The 20,264-nt window shown below is 45.8% G+C and overlaps 1 protein-coding gene across 5 annotated transcripts in view; it reads left to right on the top strand.

The window, feature by feature from the left end:
• Positions 1–20,264, top strand: part of PDPR (pyruvate dehydrogenase phosphatase regulatory subunit) — a 46,732-nt gene that overhangs the window by 10,918 nt on the left and 15,550 nt on the right. For 3 of the 5 annotated variants that reach the window (XM_050772686.1, XM_050772688.1, XM_050772687.1), the window contains 11 exons: positions 4,293–4,426; positions 5,826–5,907; positions 6,001–6,164; positions 7,463–7,584; positions 8,345–8,462; positions 9,201–9,350; positions 13,861–14,053; positions 15,090–15,214; positions 18,397–18,552; positions 18,751–18,884; positions 19,874–20,022. In XM_050772686.1, coding sequence (XP_050628643.1) covers positions 4,293–4,426; positions 5,826–5,907; positions 6,001–6,164; positions 7,463–7,584; positions 8,345–8,462; positions 9,201–9,350; positions 13,861–14,053; positions 15,090–15,214; positions 18,397–18,552; positions 18,751–18,884; positions 19,874–20,022 — 1,527 coding nt within the window. Of the gene's footprint in view, positions 1–4,292; positions 4,427–5,825; positions 5,908–6,000; positions 6,165–7,462; positions 7,585–8,344; positions 8,463–9,200; positions 9,351–13,860; positions 14,054–15,089; positions 15,215–18,396; positions 18,553–18,750; positions 18,885–19,873; positions 20,023–20,264 lie in introns of those variants that run through there. The other 2 variants (XM_050772689.1, XM_050772690.1) reach the window with 2 other exon arrangements.

Below are 20,264 nucleotides of genomic sequence, written 5' to 3'. Positions count from 1 at the left end.
ACCTCAGCTGATCCACCTGCCTTGGCCTCCCAAATGCTAGGATTATAGGCATGAGCCACTGCACCTGGCCTGCAGTGGATACTTTTAAGAGCAAAAGTGGGTTTTGTTTTTGTTAATGTTTTTGAGACAGGATCTCACGCTGTCACTCAGGCTGGAGTGCTGTGGTTCAATCTTGGCTCACTACAACCTCTGCCTCCTGGGCTCAAGTGATCCTCCCACCGTAGCCTTGTGAGTAGCTGGGACTACAGGCATGTGCTACCACGCCCGGCTAATTTTTTGTATTTTTGGTAGAGATGTGATTTCACCATGTTGTTCAGGCTGGCTTCAAACTCCTGGGCTCAAGTAATCCATCCACCTCAACCTCCCAAAGTACTGGGGTTACAGGTGTGGGCCACCACACCTGGGCTCATAATGCTTCCTTGATGTCAAAGTCTATCTCCTATTTTTTGAAATCCTTTCAAATTTAATTATCAGGTATTTCCACAAAAAATGATAAACTAATTTCAGTGTAAATGTTTGTAAGTGGAAGACTCTAGGGAGGTTCATTTTTGGGAGGCCAAGGCGAGTGGATCACCTGAGGTCGGGAGTTCGATACCAGCTTGGCCATCATGGTGAAATGCTGTCTCTACTAAAAATACAGAAATTAATTGGGAGTGGTTGTGTGCACCTGTAATCCCAGCTGCTTGGGAGGCTGAGGCAGGAGAATTGCTTGAACCCAGGAGGTGGAGGATGCAGTGAGCCAAGATCACACCATTGCACCCCAGCCTGGGCAACAGAGCAAGACTCGGTCTCAAAAAAAAAAAAATTATGCCTCAGCCAAGTGCAGTGGCTCATGCCTATTATCCCAGGACTTTGGGAGGCCAAGGTGGGTGGGTCACCTGAGGTCAGGAGTTCAAGACCAGGCTGCCCAACATGACAAAACCCTGTCTCTACTAAAAATGCAAAAATTAGCTGGGCATGGTGGCATGCGCCTGTAATCCCAGCTACTCAGGAGTCTGAGGCAGGAGAATTGCTTGAACCTGGAAAGTGGAGATTGCAGTGAGCCAAGTTTGTGCCACTGCCCTCCAGCCTGGGCAACAGAGTGAGACTGTCTCAAAAAGTAATAATTATTATTATGCCTTATCAGTGACTTGTGAAATGGTTTTACACTCCCCTTTATCTATAATTGTTCCTCTTCTCCATCTTCACTATTGTTCTCATAGATCAATGATTCTTAAATCTGTCTGCACAGTAGAATCAGCTGGGGAGCTTTTAACAGTTAGCAATGCCCAGACCTCTCCCCAGAACAAACCAGAATCTCTAAGGGTGAGCCAGGTATCAGTATTTTTAAAAGCTTCTTGGGGAACTGTAATGTACCCCCAAGGGCAAGAGCCACTGTCAGAGCTGCTCGAGGAGTGCTCTCCCAGCAGAGACATCACCAGAGCTATAGGTGCTGACCACCAGCCAGATAATGGAACGCCCACCTGGGGTGGAGGTCCACACTGTTACAAAGATGATAGAAACATCTCTTCAGGGAGCTGACAATCTTACGGGGAAAATATCATTATTAGAGTAAATACAGTAAACTCCAGTGACAGGCATGCTGACACAGATGGTAGTTTATTTACTGAGTGATAAATAATTTGGGGAAAATGACCTTAGAACCCCCACCTGCTTTCTTGACATATGGGTCCCTTGCAAAACTGGGTCTTTGGGAGCTACCACAAATTAGAGAACTTTTTTTCAATGTAAAGTTTATGTACTTTTGAGTAGGCAGTGTATTTACATGATTCAAAATTGAAAATATGTAAAAGAGGCTGGGTGCGGTGGCTCATGCCTATAATCCCAGCACTTTGGGAGGCTGAGGCAGGTGGATCATCTGAGGTCAGGAATTCGAAACCAGCCTGGCCGACATGGCAAAACCCCATCTCTACTAAAAATACACATTTAGCCAGGTATGGTGGTGCACGCCTGTAATCCTAGCTACTTGGGGGACTGAGGCAGGAGAATCGCTTGAACCTGGGAGGTGGAGGTTGTGGTGAGCCGAGATCATGCCATTGCACTCCAGGCTGGGCGACAAGAGTGAAACTCCATCTCTTAAAACAACAACAACAAAAAAATTAGCTGGGCATGATGGCGGGTACCTGTAATCCCAGCTACTCGGGAGGCTGAGGCAGGAGAATAGCTTGAACCCAGGAGGCAGAGGTTGCAGTAAGCCAAGATTGTGCCACTGCACTCCAGCCTGGGTGACAATAACAAAACGCAAAAGTGGCCGGGCGCGGTGGCTCAAGCCTGTAATCCCAGCACTTTGGGAGGCCGAGGCGGGCGGATCACAAGGTCAGGAGATCGAGACCACAGTGAAACCCCGTCTCTACTAAAAATACAAAAAATTAGCCGGGCGCGGTGGCGGGCGCCTGTAGTCCCAGCTACTCAGGAGGCTGAGGCAGGAGAATGGCGGGAACCCGGGAGGCGGAGCTTGCAGTGAGCCGAGATCGCGCCACTGCACTCCAGCCTGGGCAACAGCGTGAGACTCCGTCTCAAAAAAAAAAAAAAAAAAAAAAACGCAAAAGCATCTCAAAAAATAAAAATAAAAAGAAAGAAAGAAAGAAAATATGTGAAAGAGTGTACAGGAAAAAGACTCCTTTTCTATCTTCTTTTTTTTTTTTTTTTTGAGACGGAATCTTGCTCTGTCACCCAGGCTGTAGCGCAGTGGTGCAGCCTCAGCTTACTGAAACCTCCGCCTCCTGGGTTCAGGCGATCCTACTGCACCCTCCACCTCCTGGGTTCAGGCGATCCTCCTGCCTCAGCCTTCTGAATAGCTGGGATTACAGGTGCCCGCCACCATGCCCGGCTAATTTTTGTATTTTTAGTAGAGATGGGGTGTCGCCATGTTGGCCAGGCTGGTCTCGAACTCCTGACCTCAAGTGATCTGCCTGTCTTGGCCTCCCAAAGTGCTGGGATTACAGGCGTGAGCCACTGCACCCAGCCCTCAATCTTCACTTCTAACAAAAAGCTTTCCTCTCTGGAGGGAAGTTAAGTTCTAGTTACATTCTCTACTTCTATAAGCAATTATGTGTTGGTAGGTTTGTGTGTGTGTATGGGTATTCATTTATTATATTTTTTCCCTTTTTTATATAAGTGGGAGCATACCTTACACACTGTTCTTCGCCTTGCTTTTTCATTATGATTGTTCCATGTTGGTACATAAAGACCTTTTCATTCTTTTTTTTTGTAGCTGCATAGTATTCCGTTGTACAGATGAATTCCAAAATTTTATTTTATTTTAGAGATGGAGTCTTGCTCTATTGCTTAGTCCGAAGTGCAGTGGCACAATCCTAGCTCAATGCAGGTGCAAACTTTTGGGATCAAAGGATCTTCCTGCCACAGCCTCCCAGGTAGCCTGGCTAACTTTTATTTATTATTTTTTTTAACTTTTATTTATTCATTTTTTTTGAGGCGGAGTCTCGCTCTGTCGCCCAGGCTGGAGCGCAGTGGCACAGTCTTGACTCACTGCAAGCTCCACCTCCCGGGTTCACGCCATTCTCCTGCCTCAGCCTTCCGAGTAGCTGGGACTATAGGCGCCCGCCACCATGCCCAGCTAATTTTTTGTATTTTTTGTAGAGACAGGGTTTTACCATGTTAGCCAAGATGATCTGAATCTCCTGACCTTGTGATCCACCCACCTCGGCATCCCAAAGTGCTGGAATTACAGGCATGAGCCACCACACCTGGCCTTTATTTTTATTTATTTTTTATTTTTTTGGTAGAGACACGGTCTGGTTATGTTGCCCAGGCCAGTCTTCAACTCCTGTCCTCAAGTGATCCTCCTACCTCAGCCCCTCAAATTGCTGGGATTACAGGCATGAGCCACTGTGCCTGGCCTAAACTATCCAAAATTTTAAATCTGTCCCATGTCAGTGAACATTTTTCTCACCTTGTTGCCCAAGCTGGAGTGCAGTGATGTGATCATACCTCACTGCAGCCTCTACCTTCTGAACTCAAGGGCTCCTCTGGCCTTAGCCTTCCAAGTAGCTGGGACTGCAGGCATGTGCTACCATGCCTGGCTAATTTTGTTGTTGGTGGTAGAGATGGGGTCTCCCTTTGTTGACCAGGCTGATCTTAAACCCCTGTCCTCAAGCAGTCCTCAGTCCTCCTACTTTGGCCTCCCAAAGTGCTGGGATTGTAAGTGTGAGCCACTGTGTCCACCTTGTTTCCATCTTTTGGTATTAGAAACAGTACTATAATGAGAAACTTTGACCTTGTATTCACAGATACGTCAATGTACCTAATAGCATTTTGCATCCATCCTGCAGGCTGGCTGCTGGCTCTACAAGGTTCTGTGCTGGCATCCTGAGCACTGCCAGGCACTTGACCATTGAGCAGAAGATGGCAGACTACTCAAACAAACTCTACCATCAGTTAGAGCAAGAAACAGGGATCCAAACGGGTAAGCAAGTGTCTTCCGTTTACTGTTTTGCCTGTCCCTGAGACTGTTATATTCAGTTCTGTATCTTGTCCTCTGCCAGGTTTGCCTGCTGCTTTGGTAATTAAGACTTGGGTTGGCCAGGCGTGGTGGCTTACACCTGTAATCCCAGCACTTTGGGAGGCTGAGGTGGGCGGATCACGAGGTCAGGAGATCGAGACCATCCTGGCTAAGACGGTGAAACCTCGTCTCTACTAATAAATTAAGAAAATATGTAAATTATCCTGACTGTACTTCTTTTGAAAATAAGATACCAAATTACTTCAACTTTTTCTTCATGAGAATTAAGAGTCATTGCATTTTAGGAGGATTGTCATTGGCCTAAGTGTAATTATGGTTCTATATCAGGTGTGTTGATTACAAACAACAGGAATTGACTCTGGCCAACTTAGAGCTTGTTGGGAGGAGCTTGGGGCCTGTGGAGTTGGTAGGAGGCTGCCAGCTGAAGGCAATCTGGAAGCCAGGATGTGGGGACTGCACCGCAGGCAGTCCCTCAGCCAGAACAGGAGCAGCCTGGTCTGGACGATGCTGCCCTTGAGATGGTGACCTCTAGCCATTCACCTATGTGCTCAAGACTGACTATTTCAGGAGGGTCTGATTGGATAAGCTTAGGTCACGTGCCCACTGTTTGGCTATACTGGGGAAGGAGAAGGGAGAATCTGACCCTTGGTAGCTGATGTTATTGTGAGTGGCCTTTGCCAAGGGTTACACCCCCCCAAGACTAGGAGGAGAAAGGGTGAATTTCCTAAAAGGAAGGAAGAATAGGGATGGGTTCAAGGTCGAATCCCTGCCCAAAATCTTCTTTTTTTTTTTTTTTTTTTTTTAAAGATAGAATCTTGCTGTGTCGCCCAGGCTAGAATGCAGTGGTGCAATTCTGACCCACTGCAACCTCCACCTGCTGGGTTCAAACAAGTCTCCTGCCTCAGCCTCCCCAGTAGCTGGGATTACAGGCATGCACCACCACACCCAGCTAATTTTTATATTTTTAGTAGGGACAGGGTTTCACCATGCTGGCCAGGCTGGTCTCAAACTACTGACCTCAGGTGATCCGCCCCCCTCAACCTCCCAAAGTGCTGGGATTACAAGCGTGAGCCACTGCACCTGGCCTAGAATCTCATTTGATCCTCACAACCTCACAAAACTGTTAGCTGAGAATGTTTGGTTAGGGCATGGAGCCTTAGCGCATCTGAAGTTCTTAAAATTTTCCGAAGAAGCTCAGAGAAGCTGATTTACCTGCCCAAGGATATTGAGTGGCAGTCCCAGGATTCATCACAGGTCTTCTAAGCTATAATCTAGTGCATTTTCTACTCTCCCATCCTACATTTGGTCTGATCTGTCTCATTTGGGCTCATTTTTCTTACAGGTTACACAAGGACAGGCTCAATCTTTCTGGCCCAAACTCAGGACCGACTGATCTCCCTGAAGCGCATCAACTCAAGGCTGAAGTACGTAAGAGTCTAGAAGCGTGGCCTGACTTGACCACACTGGCCTCTGCCAAAGAGCCTGTGAATGTCATTGTCCCTTGTGTTCTGTGGCAGTGTCATAGGTATCCCTTCTGAGATCATCTCCCCCAAGAAAGTGGCCGAACTTCACCATCTCCTCAACGTGCACGACCTGGTGGGGGCCATGCATGTTCCCGAGGATGCAGTGGTGTCCTCTGCTGACGTGGCTCTTGCCCTGGCAAGTGCAGCCTCCCAAAATGGTGAGCAGGTTTTTGCATTTTCTTAAGATGGGTTAGCAGGGAAGATGTTACCTAAGGAAGTGTCTCACAGTAGGCAGTTACACCAACTCAAGTTTGGAAAGATTATCCTCTTTGGGGTACTCAGCTTCCATTTTTTGAACACTGTGTCTTATAATTTTGTTTATCTGTTAATAAGTGTTTTCCCTCAGGGCCCCATTTTTTAAGTTCCAAAGAACTGCTTTTAGTGCTAATTAATGCCCCTTTTTTGGAGACAGAGCTTCTCTCTTTTCTCCCAGGCTGGAGTGCAATGACACAATCTTGGCTCACTGCAGCCTTCACCTCCTGGGTTCATGTGATCCTCCTGCTTCCGCCTCCCGAGTAGGTGGGACTAAGGTGTGCGGCACTACACCCGGCTAATTATTTTGTGTATTTTTAGTAGAGACGGGGTTTCGCCATGTTGGCCAGGCTAGTCTTGAACTCCTGACCTCAGATGATCCACCCACCTCGGCCTCCCTAAGTTCTGGGATTACAGGCATGAGCCACTGGGCCCGGCTGATTAATACCTTTTGGACTTAAGGTAATATTTTTCCCCTACAGGACTTGAGAAGTTCAAGGTGAAAACACACCTTGGAAGTTTAATCCACACCTGAAATCATGAGCCCGTGTTGCACTGAATGAGAGAAAAACTTACTAGTGTCCAGGGTATCATATCAATGATATGGGCAGATTACCACTTAAGGCGCCTTTTTTACATCCTCTCCTCTCTGCTCCATAGTCTGTGATTCCTGGAATTTAATTATTGCGTTCCAAAGTCTGTTTTTAAACTGACTTGCTATTTTCAATCTTGAGCAAGGCCCATTTACATAGTCTCAGGATATGATTCCAGGGTTTTTTTTTTTAATTAAAGCATTGAGCCGGGTGTGGTGTCTCATGCCTGTAATCCCAGCACTTTGGGAGGCCAAGGCAGGTGGATCACCTGAGGCCAGGAGTTCAAGACCAGCCTGACCAACATGGTAAAACCCCATCTCTATTAAAAATACAAAAATTAGCCAGGCATGGTGGTGCACGCCTGTATTCCCAGCTACTTGAGAGGCTGAGGCAGGAGAATCGCTTGAATCCAGGAGGCAGAGAGCAAGCCAAGATTGCACCACTACATTCCACCCGTAACAACAGAGCAAGATTCCGTCTCAAAAACAAAATAAAGTAATAAAGCATTGACTTGACTTTGTCAGTGTTTCTTTTGGGTGGAGAACCTGCTGCAGATGTCTACATTCTGGTACATCAGATGAAGTACCAACTCTTTCTTTACCTTGGAACAGGTGTTCAGATCTATGACCGGACATCTGTTCTTCATGTAATGGTCAAAAAAGGTCAAGTTACTGGAGTGGAGACAGATAAAGGACAGATTGAATGCCAGTATTTTGTCAACTGTGCCGGCCAGGTAGGTCAGCACCAACACTGGGCTCTGCTTTTCTTATTTAACGTTTGTCTCCAAGATTTTTTTGGTGTAGAGAAGTAAGATTAGTATTGTGATTGATTATACAGATATCAGTAACTACACTGTTTCTTGTAGGGTATTCTAAATCAGAAACCTATACTTAGTCGGAAATAGAAGCATGTGTGACCTTGTCCTTCCTCCATACTGGGCTGACGGGTGCTATCCTGGTCAGGAAGGCCAGCAAATGGTCAGGCATTGACGTGAATCCTTGGCGCTGGGTCTTGGTGTTACATTTCATTCTACAACCTAGCAAATAACTTATTAGGCTATTTTATTGTGTCAGGAATGTGGACACTAATTTCCAGGACACTGCTTCTTTCAGAGCAGATTGGCTCTTGCCTTCCATGCTATGATCCTGAAGTGAACTAAGAAATACTTTCGCCATGTGAAGTTCATTTAGTGATTGCTCTTTGGGGTTTGTAGTTGAACCCAGGCATTTTATCGAAAGGACCTCCTTTGGTTCCCATGAGCTCCTTTGACTAGCTGGTAAATATCTCTTCCTTTGATCTCAAAGTAATTTCTACGGCTGAAGAAATGTAGTATTGCTCCCGATCCAAATAATTGAACTAAAGCAGGCTAACTTCCCACACTTGACACTGTAGCAAGAGCACACATAAGCCACTTGGAATTAATCTCAAGAGGCTGAACTTGCTCATTTGTATTTCTGTTCCTCTTCCCACCTACAAAACCTGTCCATTTGTAGTGGGCATACGAGCTGGGTCTGTCCAACGAGGAGCCGGTTAGTATCCCGCTACATGCCTGCGAACACTTCTACCTCCTGACTCGCCCCTTGGAGACCCCTCTGCAGAGCAGCACACCAAGTGAGGACTTGCACTTTTTAAAAAAATCTTGTTTCTTTGCCAGTATCCTGTCCTTTGAAAAGGAAAACTTTCTGCTAAGGACAGACTGTGTCTGAAAGAGTCTTTCATTTCTAGAGCATGTTACAGGGAGGTGGACCCAATTCTGACTTTTCTTTATTAACTCTTTATGAAAGGATGGCCAAAATTTCCATTAATACATTTTTTTGTTTTTGTTTTCATTTTGCAAGCTAATTTTAGTCCTAAACAGAGGTCATTGAGAATATTTGGACTGTCATGTTGACTTTTTGACTTGAATGCTATAGATTGTAGAAACGTCATAGGTAAACGATAGACTTAGGTGAGTTAGTGGTTCCAAGCACTGTAGGAGAGGGTTCTCACATCCTTTTGATGGTCTTCATGCCTAGAATGGGCTCTGCAATCCCCCTTTCTGTTAAACTTTCGCTTGGCACAATGGGAGTTACGTGGTTTGCTTGTGGGGTCTAGTCAAAGCTTCTAGGAAAGGGATAATCAGAGAAACAGTCTCCACTGAAAGTCTAAATGGGAGGATCTTCCCCCATGACCTCAAAAGGTATTTTAAAGCTAATGAATGCCTGTGTTCATTGAATGTTCTTTCATTAATAAAGCCATTAATGGGATGGGTGTTTTTGTTTGGTTTTTCTGTCTATTTAGAAAGCTAACTTGCCTCTAAGCCCTTGTTTTTTCTTCCACTCCCCACTCCATGTCATTTCTCCTCCTCAGCTATTGTGGATGCTGATGGAAGAATTTATATTCGGAACTGGCAGGGTGGCATCTTGTCTGGGGGCTTTGAGAAGAACCCGAAACCAATTTTCACTGAGGGCAAGAACCAGCTGGAGATTCAGAATCTACAGGAAGACTGGGATCACTTTGGTATGTGAACTACATTATAACAGTACTGCCTTATATTTGTCTAAGGTGTTATATTTATCAAAGTATTTTCAAGAATAGTTGCTTGTTTAATGATTATAACAACACCATGGGGTACAACAGTGGTTACAGACGGTGAGTTTGCCTGGTCTAAGGATGAAGTTACTAGGTAGCAGATTCAGGGGGCTAAAATCTTGTTTACTGGACATTTGGCTTATTTTTAAATTTTATTTGATTCTTAGTTTTACTTTTTTTTTTCTTGAGACAGAGCCTTGCTCTGTGGCTCAGACTGGAGTGCAGTTGCACAATTATAGCTCACTGTAGCCCGAAACTCCTGGTCTTAGCTTATATTTTTTTCTTTTTGGTAGAAAAAAAAGAACATGGTCTTGCCATGTTGCCCAGGCTGATCTCGAACTCCGAGGCTCAAGTGATCGTTTCACCTTGGCCTCCCAAAGTGCTAAGATTATAGACATGAGCCACTGTGCCTAGCCCTTTGTGTGTGTGTAGTCATCTCTACCATTTTGTGTGTGTGTGAGATGGGGTCTTGCCCTGTCATCTAGGCTGGAGTGCCATGTGATGATCATAGCTCACTGTAACCTCAAATTCGTGAGCTCAAGCGATGCTGCCACATCAGCCTCCCAAGTAGCTGGGACTACAGGTGCTTGCCACCACGCCCAGCTAATTTTTAAATTTTTTGTTGAGATGGAGTATTGCTGTGTTACCCAGGCTGGTCTCGAACTCTTGGGCTCAGTCAGTCCTCCTGCCTCAGCTTCCCAAAGTGCTGGGATTACGGGCATGAGCCATCATATCCAGCTGCTTTTTTTTTTTTTTTTTTTTTTCCCTGAGATGGAGTCTTGCTCTGTTGCCCAGGTTGGAGTGCAGTGACGCGATCTTGGCTCACTGCAACCTCTGCCTCCCCGGTTCAAGTGATTCTCCTGCCTCAGTCTTCAGAGTAGGTGGGACTACAAGCACCTGCCACCATGCCCAATTAATTTTTGTATTTTTAGTAGAGATGGGTTTTGCCATGTCGATCAGGCTGGTCTTGAACTCCTGACCTCAGGTGATCCACCTGCCTCGGCCTCACAAAGTGCTGGGATTACAGGCTTGAGCCACTGCCCCTGGCCTTTTTTTTTTTTTTTTTGAGATAAAAGTCTTGCTCTGTCGCCCAGACTGGAGTGCAGTGGCACAATCTTGACTCAGTCCAACCTCCACCTCCTAGGTTCAAGTGATTCTCATGCCTCAGCCTCTTGGGTAGCTGGGATTACAGGCGTGCACCAACATGTCCAGCTAATTTATGTATTTTCAGTAAAGACAGGGTTTTACCGTGTTGGCCAGGCTGGTCTTGAAATCCTGGCCTCAAGTGATCTGCCTGCCTTGGTTTCCCACAGTGCTGGGATTACAGGCGTGAGCCACTGTGCCCAGCTCTTCTTTTTTATTTTATTTTATTTTTTTGAGATGGAGTTTCACTCTTGTTGCCAAGGCTGGAGTGCAATGGTGTGATCTTGGCTCACCACAACCTCTGCCTCCCGGGTTCAAGTGATTCTCCTGCCTCAGCCTCTTGATTAGCTGGGATTACAGGCATGTGCCACCATGCCTGACTAATTTTGTATTTTTAGTAGAGATGGGGTTTCTCCATGTTGGTTAGGCTGGCCTCGAACTCCTGACCTCAGGAAATCCGCCCACCTCGGCCTCCTAAAGTGCTGAGATTACAGGCATGAGCCACCGTGCCTGACCCCTGCTTATTCTTTATTCATCTAAAATCATTGCTGAGATTTTAGGTTTTAGGAGGAGACTGCTTTCAGTAGGACTTCATATAAAATTGAAGTGCTCTTTAGAAAACAGAAATATTGGTTGGGTGCGGTGGCTCATGCCTGTAATCCCAGCACTTTGGGAGGCCGAGGCGGGTGTGTCATGAGGTCAGGAGATCGAGACCATCCTGGCTAACACAGTGAAACCCCATCTCTACTAAAAATACAAAAAATTAGCTGGGCATGGTGGCGGGCGCCTGTAGTCCCAGCTACTCGGGAGGCTGAGGCAGGAGAATGGCGTGAACCCAGGAGGTAGAGCTTGCAGTGAGCCTAGATCGCGCCACTGCACGATCTAGCCTGGGCGAAGACTCCGTCTCAAAAAACAAACAAACAAACAAGAAAACCAGAATTATTTTTGGTTTGTTTTGTTTTTCAGAATTGTTTTGTTAGTGTAGTGTTTTATTAAATTTCAAAATAATTTTATTTATTTATTTATGTATTCATTCATTCATTTTGAGATGGAGTGTCACTCTGTTGCCCTGGCTGGAGTACAGTGGTGCAATCACAGCTCACTGCTGCTCCGCCTCCTGGGTTCAAGTAATTCTCCTGCCTCAGCCTCCTGGGTAGCTGGAATTACAGGTACACACCATAACACAGAGCCAATTTTTGTGTTTTTAGTAGAGATGGGGTTTCACTATTTGGCCAGGGTGGTCTTGAACTCCTGACCTCAAGTGATCCACCTGCCTCAGCCTCTCAAAGTGCTGGAATTACAGGCATGAGCCACTGCACCTGGCCTTTAAGGCCTATAATCCCGGCACTTTGGGAGGCTGAGGCGGGTGAATCGCCTGAGGTCAGGAGTTTGAGACCAGCCTGGCCAACATGGTGAAACCCCATCTCTACTAAAAATATAAAAATTAGCTGGGCGTGATGGCATGCACCTGTAACCCCAGCTACCTGGGAGGCTGAAGCAGGAGAATCACTGGAACCCAGGAGGCAGAGGCTGTAGTGAGCTGAGGTCACACCACGGCACTCCAGCCTGGATGACAGAGCAAGACTCCATCTGAAAAAAAAAAAAAAAAATTGGCTGGGCACGGTGGCTTACGCCTGTAATCCCAGCACTTTGGGAGGCCAAGGCGGGCGTTCACGAGGTCAGGAGATCGAGACCATCCTGGCTAACACAGTGAAACCCTGTCTCTACTAAAAAATAGAAAAAGTTAGCTGGGCGTGGTGGTGGGCACCTGTAGTCCCAGCTACTTGGGAGGCTGAGGCAGGAGAATGACATGAACCTGGGAGGCGGAGCTTGCAGTGAGCTAAGATTATGCCACTGCACTCCAGCCTGAGCGACAGAGCGAGACTGTCTCAAAAAAAAAAAAAAAGAAAAGAAAAAGAATAATAATAATAATATAGTTACCGAGTTCCAAATTAAAAAGATATGAAAGAGTCTCTAATGAAGAATTTCCCTCTGACCCTTGATGGGATTTTTTTTTAAATGAATTTTTATGGGAAATTTCAAACTTTTAAAAGTGGATAGAAGTTGGGCACAGTGGCTTACACCTGTAATTCCATCACTTTGGGAGGATCACTGGAGCCCAGGAAGTCAAGACCAGCCTGGGCAACATGGCAAGACTAGAGACTGTGTCTCTACTAAATAAACCCGGCGAGAGTAGTGTGATGAGCCCCCATGTACCCATTATCCAGTTCTGGTCTTGTTTCATCTTTTTCCTGCTATCCCACTGAATTTGCCCTAATGGTAGATTTCCTTTAAAGCAGGGTGAAAGTCTGTCTTTTGCAGCTATTCCAATGCAGAACTTTGCCTTTTTTTTTTTCTTTTTGAGATGGAGTTTCACTCTGGTACCCAGGCTGGAGTGCAGTGTCACGATCTCGGCTCACTTCAACCTCCGCCTCTCAGATTCAAGCGATTCTCCTGCCTCAGCCTCCCAAGTAGCTGGGATTACAGGCTTCCACCATCACAACTGGCTAATTTTTGTATTTTTGGTAGAAACGGGGCTTTGCCATTTTGGCCAGACTGCTCTTGAACTCCTGACCTACAGTGATCCGCCCACCTTGGCCCCAAAGTACTACGGTTACAGACGTGAGCCACCATGCCCAGCTCAGAACATTACCTTTTATTAAAATCTCTGTGGCTGCCATTTAAGAGCGTTTCCACTCACACTGATCCCTTCGAGATTATTATCTGTAGCTACATTTTACTTGCTATTCTATGCTGCTTTCCTTTCTAACCAGTATCTTTTTTCCTTAGTCTTTATACCAAGTATTTTGCAGCTGTATCCTGTAATTCTACCAAGGTTTCTTCTTTGTGATAAATGGCCAGTTGGCTCGTCTTTAAAAAAATCTCTTTCAGCTGGGCACAGTGGCTCACGCCTATAATCCCAGCACTTTGGGAGGCTGAGGCGGGCAGATCACTTGAGGTCAGGAGTTCGAAACCAGCTTGGCCATCATGGTGAAACCCCGTCTCTACTAAAAATACCAAAAATTAGCTAGGCATGGTGGTGCGTGCCTGTAATCCGAGCTACTTGGCAGGCTGAGGCAGGAGAATCGCTTGAACCTGGGAGGCAGTGGTTGCAGTGAGCTGAGATCGTGCCACCGCACTCCAACCTGGGCGACAGAGTGAGACTCCATCTCAAAAAAAAAATTATTTTTCAAGAGATTTTCTGAAAGGAGAGGGAGTAAAAAAGTAGAGGGGTTGAAAGTGGTTTAATTCCTTAAAGGTGAGAACTCTATTTGGGTTTGTTGTTATTGCTCAGAGCCTCTGTTGAGTTCCCTTCTGAGGAGGATGCCAGAATTAGAGACTCTGGAGATCATGAAGTTGGTGAATTGCCCAGAGACCTTCACACCAGACATGAGATGCATCATGGGCGAGTCTCCTGCAGTGCAGGGCTACTTTGTCCTGGCAGGAATGAACTCTGCTGGCCTTTCATTTGGTGGAGGAGCCGGAAGGTAAGTCTTTCTCCCTCAGAATCAGCTGTGAACATAAGTCAGCTTGCTGGGTCTCTTCCCTTCTAGAATTACTTGTTGTTAATATGATGTGTGGTATATTTAATCTAGTATGTTAAGACTAATAAGAAGATACATGTAATTTTGGAGTTGTCCCCTGCATAGGAGACTCCCCATGTTCCAGAAATGTCATCTGGCAAAATGTTTTTGCAACTCATCTTTTGGAGTTAGCCACAGATCCTGTGGGATATTCTTTTATACTTTTTCAGTTGTAACAAATATTGGTCATTTGAGTGTGTATTTGAGTTTGGTAGACAAGTATGTTGATTGAGGTAGGTATCTGAACTAGGTAATACACGGTTTGTGTTTTAGACAGAGTCTTCCTCTGTCGCCCAGGCTGGAATGCAGTGACATGATCTCGGCTCACTGCAACCTCCACTTCCTGGGTTCAGGCTATTCTCCTGCCTTAGCCTCCCGAGTAGCTGGGATTACAGGCGTGTGCCAGCACACCTGGCTAATTTTTGTATTTTTAGTAGAGACAGAGTTTTTCCACGTTGGTCAGGCTGGTCTCGAACTCCTGACCTCAGGTGATCCATCTGCTTTGGCCTCCCAGAGTGCTGGGATTACAGGCGTGAGCCACCTGGCTCATGTTGAAACTTTTTTTTTTTTTGGTAGAGACGGAGTCTTACTATGTTGCCCAGGTTGGTCTCAAACTCCTGACTTTAAGCAATCCCCTGCTTTAGCCTCCCAAAGTTGTGGGATTACAGGCATCAGCCAATGTGTCTGGCCAGCTTATATGTTAAATACCTCCTAGGGAATCTTATCATCTGGGGTAAAATCCTCATAGTAGTCTTTTCAGAGCAGTACACAGACCCATGTTCGTTTCTTCCAGAAAAGTTAAGGAAATTGCCCAAAACCATTCAGCTGGTCTGTGGCAATTTAGGGTCTTTTGATTCTATTAGTTCTCAATTTGTAGAAATTAGTTTTATCTTCTCAAATCTCACACCTGAGCCCCAACAAGTGCCCTTTGTCTATATAGGTACCTTGCTGAATGGATGGTACATGGTTATCCCTCAGAAAACGTTTGGGAATTGGACCTGAAACGTTTTGGAGCCCTCCAGAGCAGCCGTACCTTTCTGCGCCACCGGGTCATGGAAGTCATGCGTAAGTGAAGCATTATCACAGTTGCTCCTAGTTGCAGGTATCTTCCCGGTGGTCCGTGTTGTCATTCAGATGGAGCAAAGTTTTCCTCAGTTCTTTAACAAGCACTTTGAGTTGGGCATCTGATTTGACTGTTTCAGGCCTGAGTAAGGGGCTTTAAGCACCTGGTGATATATACATAACGTTTTCTTCAGTGCATTGGACCTTGTTTCCTTCTGGGAACAAGAAAGTAGAACAGGATTTACAGATGGTACATAGCAGCTTCCTAAATATTCTAAGCAATGCATTCTTCCCAGTTTGCCTTGAGAGCCCCTATGTCGAAGTGAATGCTTTCTTACTCCCACATTTTTTTTTTCGAGAAAATGCTTTCTCGTTCCCCACTTAGTTTTTTCTTTCCAAGTCAGAGAATTTTTCCACGTTATTCTCAGAGCTTCAGGCTTCAGTGAGTGACTTTCATCGTTAATCCACCCTACAGCAGCGAGATTGGGAACCACTTGTCATATAAATACAAAACATACATTCCTGCTCTCACTCCCTTGTTCTCACCCTGCTGCAACTTTGAAGGATTGGCCACCTCATCTTAATTTGTTATTCTACCTTGATCTCTGATTTATTTTCTAGGAAACCCTTAGAAAGCTTTTGTATCAGGAATTGAACCAAACCATGTGGGTTCAAGTTGTAATTTCATTTTCCTGTACTGAGAAGCTGTTCTCAGACTTTGCCAAATGATATCTAAATATTTTGGATATACTTATGCTCAGCACTAAGTTTCTGTGTTGGCTGTGACCACCATTCTTGGTTACAAGTAAACTGTTAGTTTGGTAGTTGAACAACATTGATGGTGAGGACTCTGGATCGCCTTTAATGCCTGAGTGCTCACTTTTGGCCTGGGAAGAGGATGTACATCCATGGAGATGAAGGACCTAACAGCGATATGTTTAACTGCCAAGGTTCTTTAATTTTAGCAAATACTTTGGTTAAAATGTTGAAGTTGGCTGGGCGTGGTGGCTCATGCCTGTAATCCCAGCATTGTGGGATGCTGAGGGAGGCAGATCACTTGAGGTCAGGAGTTTGAGACCAGCCTAGACAATGTAGCAAAACTCTGTCTGTACTAAAACCAAAACCAAAAAATTAGCCGTGCGTAGTGGCACACACCTAAAATCCCAGCTACTTGGGAGGCTGAGGTAGGCGAATCACCTGGGGAAGTTGAGGCTGTAGTGAGCTATGACGGCGCCACTACATACTCCAGTCTGGGCAGTGGGACTGAGACCCTGTCTCAAAAAAATAAAAAATGAAAGTTTTTTTTTTTTTTAGAGGTGAACTATTATAAGCCTAGATTTCCCCACCCATCGTTACTTTGGAACCTGTGCAAATCATAATTGAGCTTGAGCTTCTCCTTGGTGATATGACACTTTTGGTAACCTTCTCCAATTCTCGTGAAATAGAAATGGCAGGCACATAGAAAATGGGGAAGGTGCCAGGCGCGGTGGCTTATGCCTGTAATCCCAGCACTTTGGGAGGCCGAGGTGGGCGGATCACTTGAGGTCAGGAGGTCTAGCCTGACCAACATGGCGAAACCCTGTCTCTACTAAAAATATAAAAATGTAGCCAGGTGTGGTGGTACGTGCCTGTGATCCCAGCTACCTGGCAGGCTGAGGCAGGACAATCACTTGAACCTGGGAGGCAGAGGTTGCAGTGAGCCAATATCGTACCACTGCACTCTAGCCTGGGCGATAGAGTGAGACTCCGTCTCAAAAAAAAAAAAAAAAAAAGAAAAGAAAATGGGGAAGGTAGAACCTAAAGTACCAGGATATGGACAGATTGTCACCATGCAGAGAACCCCACCTGGCTTCCTTCTGTCTCCCAACCTCCCCCAGCCTTGATGTACCTTTTGTTTGGAATGGTGTGAGATGAGGTCTTCTCTTTGCAAGGGACCATAGATCACACTTTTCTGGCTTTTTTTACTTCTTGTTGTTGAAGATTGGACATTAAGGGAAATGAATTCCCCCCCACCCCGGCCCGAGACAGTCTTGCTCTATTGCCCAGGCTGGAGTGCAGTGGCACAATTTCGGCTCACTGCAACCTCTGCCTCCTGGGTTCAAGCAATTCTCCTGCTTCAGCCTCCCGAGTGGCTGGTATTACAGGTGCCTGCCACCATGCTTGGCTAATTTATGTATTTTTAGTAGAGACAGGGTTTCACCATGTTGGCCAGGCTGATCTCGAACTCCTGACCTCATGATCTGCCCTCCTTGAACTCCCAAAGTGCTGGGTTTACAGACATGAGCCACCGCACCTGGCCTAAGAGAAACGAATACTGACCCTAGCTTTGTTGTGTGAATAATGTCATTGGTACAATAGAATGTAACTTCTCAGATTTCAAAGCCACCTAATCAAGCTACAATACATAACCTTTCACTTGAGAAGTAAGTTATCAGGGAGGAAATGTCTATCATAGGTCTGAGATCCTAACACAGGCACGATGAAGAATTGAGTGCTGTTTTTTCGCACTTTGTTACCACCTGTGTCCCACTTAGTAACCTTCATCTCTGCTATGAAGCTTAGCAAGGTTTAGGACCCTGACTTTTCTCCCAACTAATGTGAAATGCTGAATGTGAGTACAGGCCGTGTCGTGCTGTGACACGTAGCTCTGTACCTCCAGGGAGGGACGACAGCAGCTTGTCAGGATTGTCTTTCCTTCTGGAGCATGCCTGATACACTCGGTAATTTTGAAAATTAGACTCCATTAGCCTGGAAATTGGGCTGGGCACAGTGGCTCACACTTGTAATCCCAGCACTTGGGAGGCCGGGGCAGGCAGATCACCTGAGGTCAGGAGTTTGAGACCAGCCTGACCAACATGGAGAAACCCCATCTCTACTAAAAATACAAAAAATTAGCCTGGCACGGTGGCGCGTGCCTGTAATCCCATCTACTTGGGAGGCTGAGGCTGGAGAATCGCTTAAACCTAGGAGGCGGAGGTTGCGGTGAGCCGAGATTGTGCCACTGCACTCCAGCCTGGGCAACAAGAGCAAAACTCCATCTCCAAAAAAGAAAAAAAAAAAAAAAAAGACTACGTTAGCCTGGAAAGCTCTTTTGAATAGAAACAACTTCAGAGTCTAGTGGATATTGGCTACTCAGGTCGCGAATCTGTGTCTTGGGCTTTGATAGACTACTCTTGTCTGTCTAGCTTTGATGTATGATCTGAAGGTTCCCCGCTGGGACTTCCAGACCGGTAGGCAGTTACGCACCTCTCCTCTCTACGACCGGCTGGATGCACAGGGAGCCAGGTGGATGGAGAAACACGGATTTGAGAGGCCAAAGTACTTTGTTCCCCCTGACAAGGGTAAGAAGTCACATTCTCATTTTTGCTCTTTTTTTTTTTTTTTGTACTGGGAATTAATAAAATGTATTTTCAAGTGCATAAGCTAGAATGTGTTACAGAAGAATAAGAACCACCTGGACTACACTAAACTCTACAGGGAGACTCTCCAGTGTAAGTTCCCTCATTTTCTTTCCACCTTGTGATTTTTCCATTCCGTAGACCTCCTGGCATTGGAGCAGAGCAAGACTTTCTATAAGCCAGATTGGTTTGACATCGTGGAGTCTGAAGTCAAGTGCTGTAAGGAAGCTGTGTGTGTCATTGACATGTCCTCTTTCACAAAGTTTGAGATAACAGTAAGTATTTGGGAACCAAAATAATGGATTAGGAAACTGCATATTTATTGAATGCCTTTTGTTTTTCTTCTTCAAAACTGATTCCTGAGTGGGTGCAGTGGCTCATGCTTGTTTTCCCAGCACTTTGGGAGGCCAAGGGGGCATGGATCACCTGAGGTCAGGAGTTCGAGACCAGCCTGGCCAAGATGGTGAAAGCCCGTTTCTACTAAAAATACAAAAATTAAGGCCAGGAGTGGTGGCTCACACCTGTAATCCCAGCAGTTTGGGAGGCCAAGACAGCAGATCACCTGAGATCAGGAGTTCAAGACCAGCCTGGCCAACGTGGCGAAACCGTCTCTACCAAAAATACAAAAAATTAGCCAGGCGTGGTGGCGGGCACTTGTAATCCCAGCTACTTGGGAGGCTGAGGCAGGAGAATTGCTTGAAACCAGGAGATGGAGGCTGCAGTGAGCTGAGATTGCACCGTGGCACTCCAGCCTGGGTGATAAGAACGAATGTCTCAAAAAAAAAAAAAAAAAAAAAGAAAAAGCCGGGCGTGGTGGCGGGCGCTTATAATCCCAGCTAGTAGGGAGGCTGAGGCAGGAGAATCACATGAACCCAGGAGGTGGTAGTTGCAGTGAGCTGAGATTGTGCCACGGCACTCAGCCTGGGCAACAGAGTGAGACTCCATCTAAAAAAATAACACAAAAACAAAAAACTGATTTCTTAAGAATTCTGGTATATTTTTGTGTTTCATCTGTATCGTAACATTTTTCTGAAATTTTAGCTCCTTGTTTCAGATTTTTGATTTGCTAGAGAGGCCTGTTTATCATAAGAATCAATAGCTAGCATTGCCTGGAGCTTCTTGCAGTGGAGTACGTCTGCAAATGTTGTCACGTGGGAATTGGCTGATTGAATTTTCTCAGTGAGGTTCATTGCTGGTGGGGCCATGTGGCCCAGCCAGGTGCTCTCACGCTCACTCTCTCTTGTTTCATTCCCTAACCCTGCAGTCCACTGGGGATCAGGCATTAGAAGTTCTACAGTACCTCTTTTCCAATGACCTGGATGTGCCTGTGGGCCACATTGTGCATACCGGCATGCTCAACGAGGGTGGAGGGTATGAAAATGACTGCAGCATAGCACGACTGAACAAGCGCAGGTGAGATGAGCTGCCGTCGTCTCTGCTCCCTCCAACACATTGATTCCTTAGGGGTACTGTAGCAGAGGCTTTCAGGAGCTTCTCCAGGAACCATAAATCCCAGGGACTAAGAATCATTACATGAAATCAAAACCAGTTTATTAACAGTCCTAAACAAAAAGAAATCACCAGGAGGAAAATTTTAAAAAGCCCACCAGATTATGTACCCTAGTGGGAGAAGATGCCTTGTCTTTTTTTTTTTT

The sequence above is a fragment of the Macaca thibetana genome, chromosome 20 (genome assembly GCF_024542745.1).
Source record: "Macaca thibetana thibetana isolate TM-01 chromosome 20, ASM2454274v1, whole genome shotgun sequence".
Classification (NCBI taxonomy): Eukaryota; Metazoa; Chordata; class Mammalia; order Primates; family Cercopithecidae; genus Macaca; species Macaca thibetana.
Note: the sequence above shows the minus strand (reverse complement) of the source record. Positions and strands in the feature narration are given on the sequence as shown.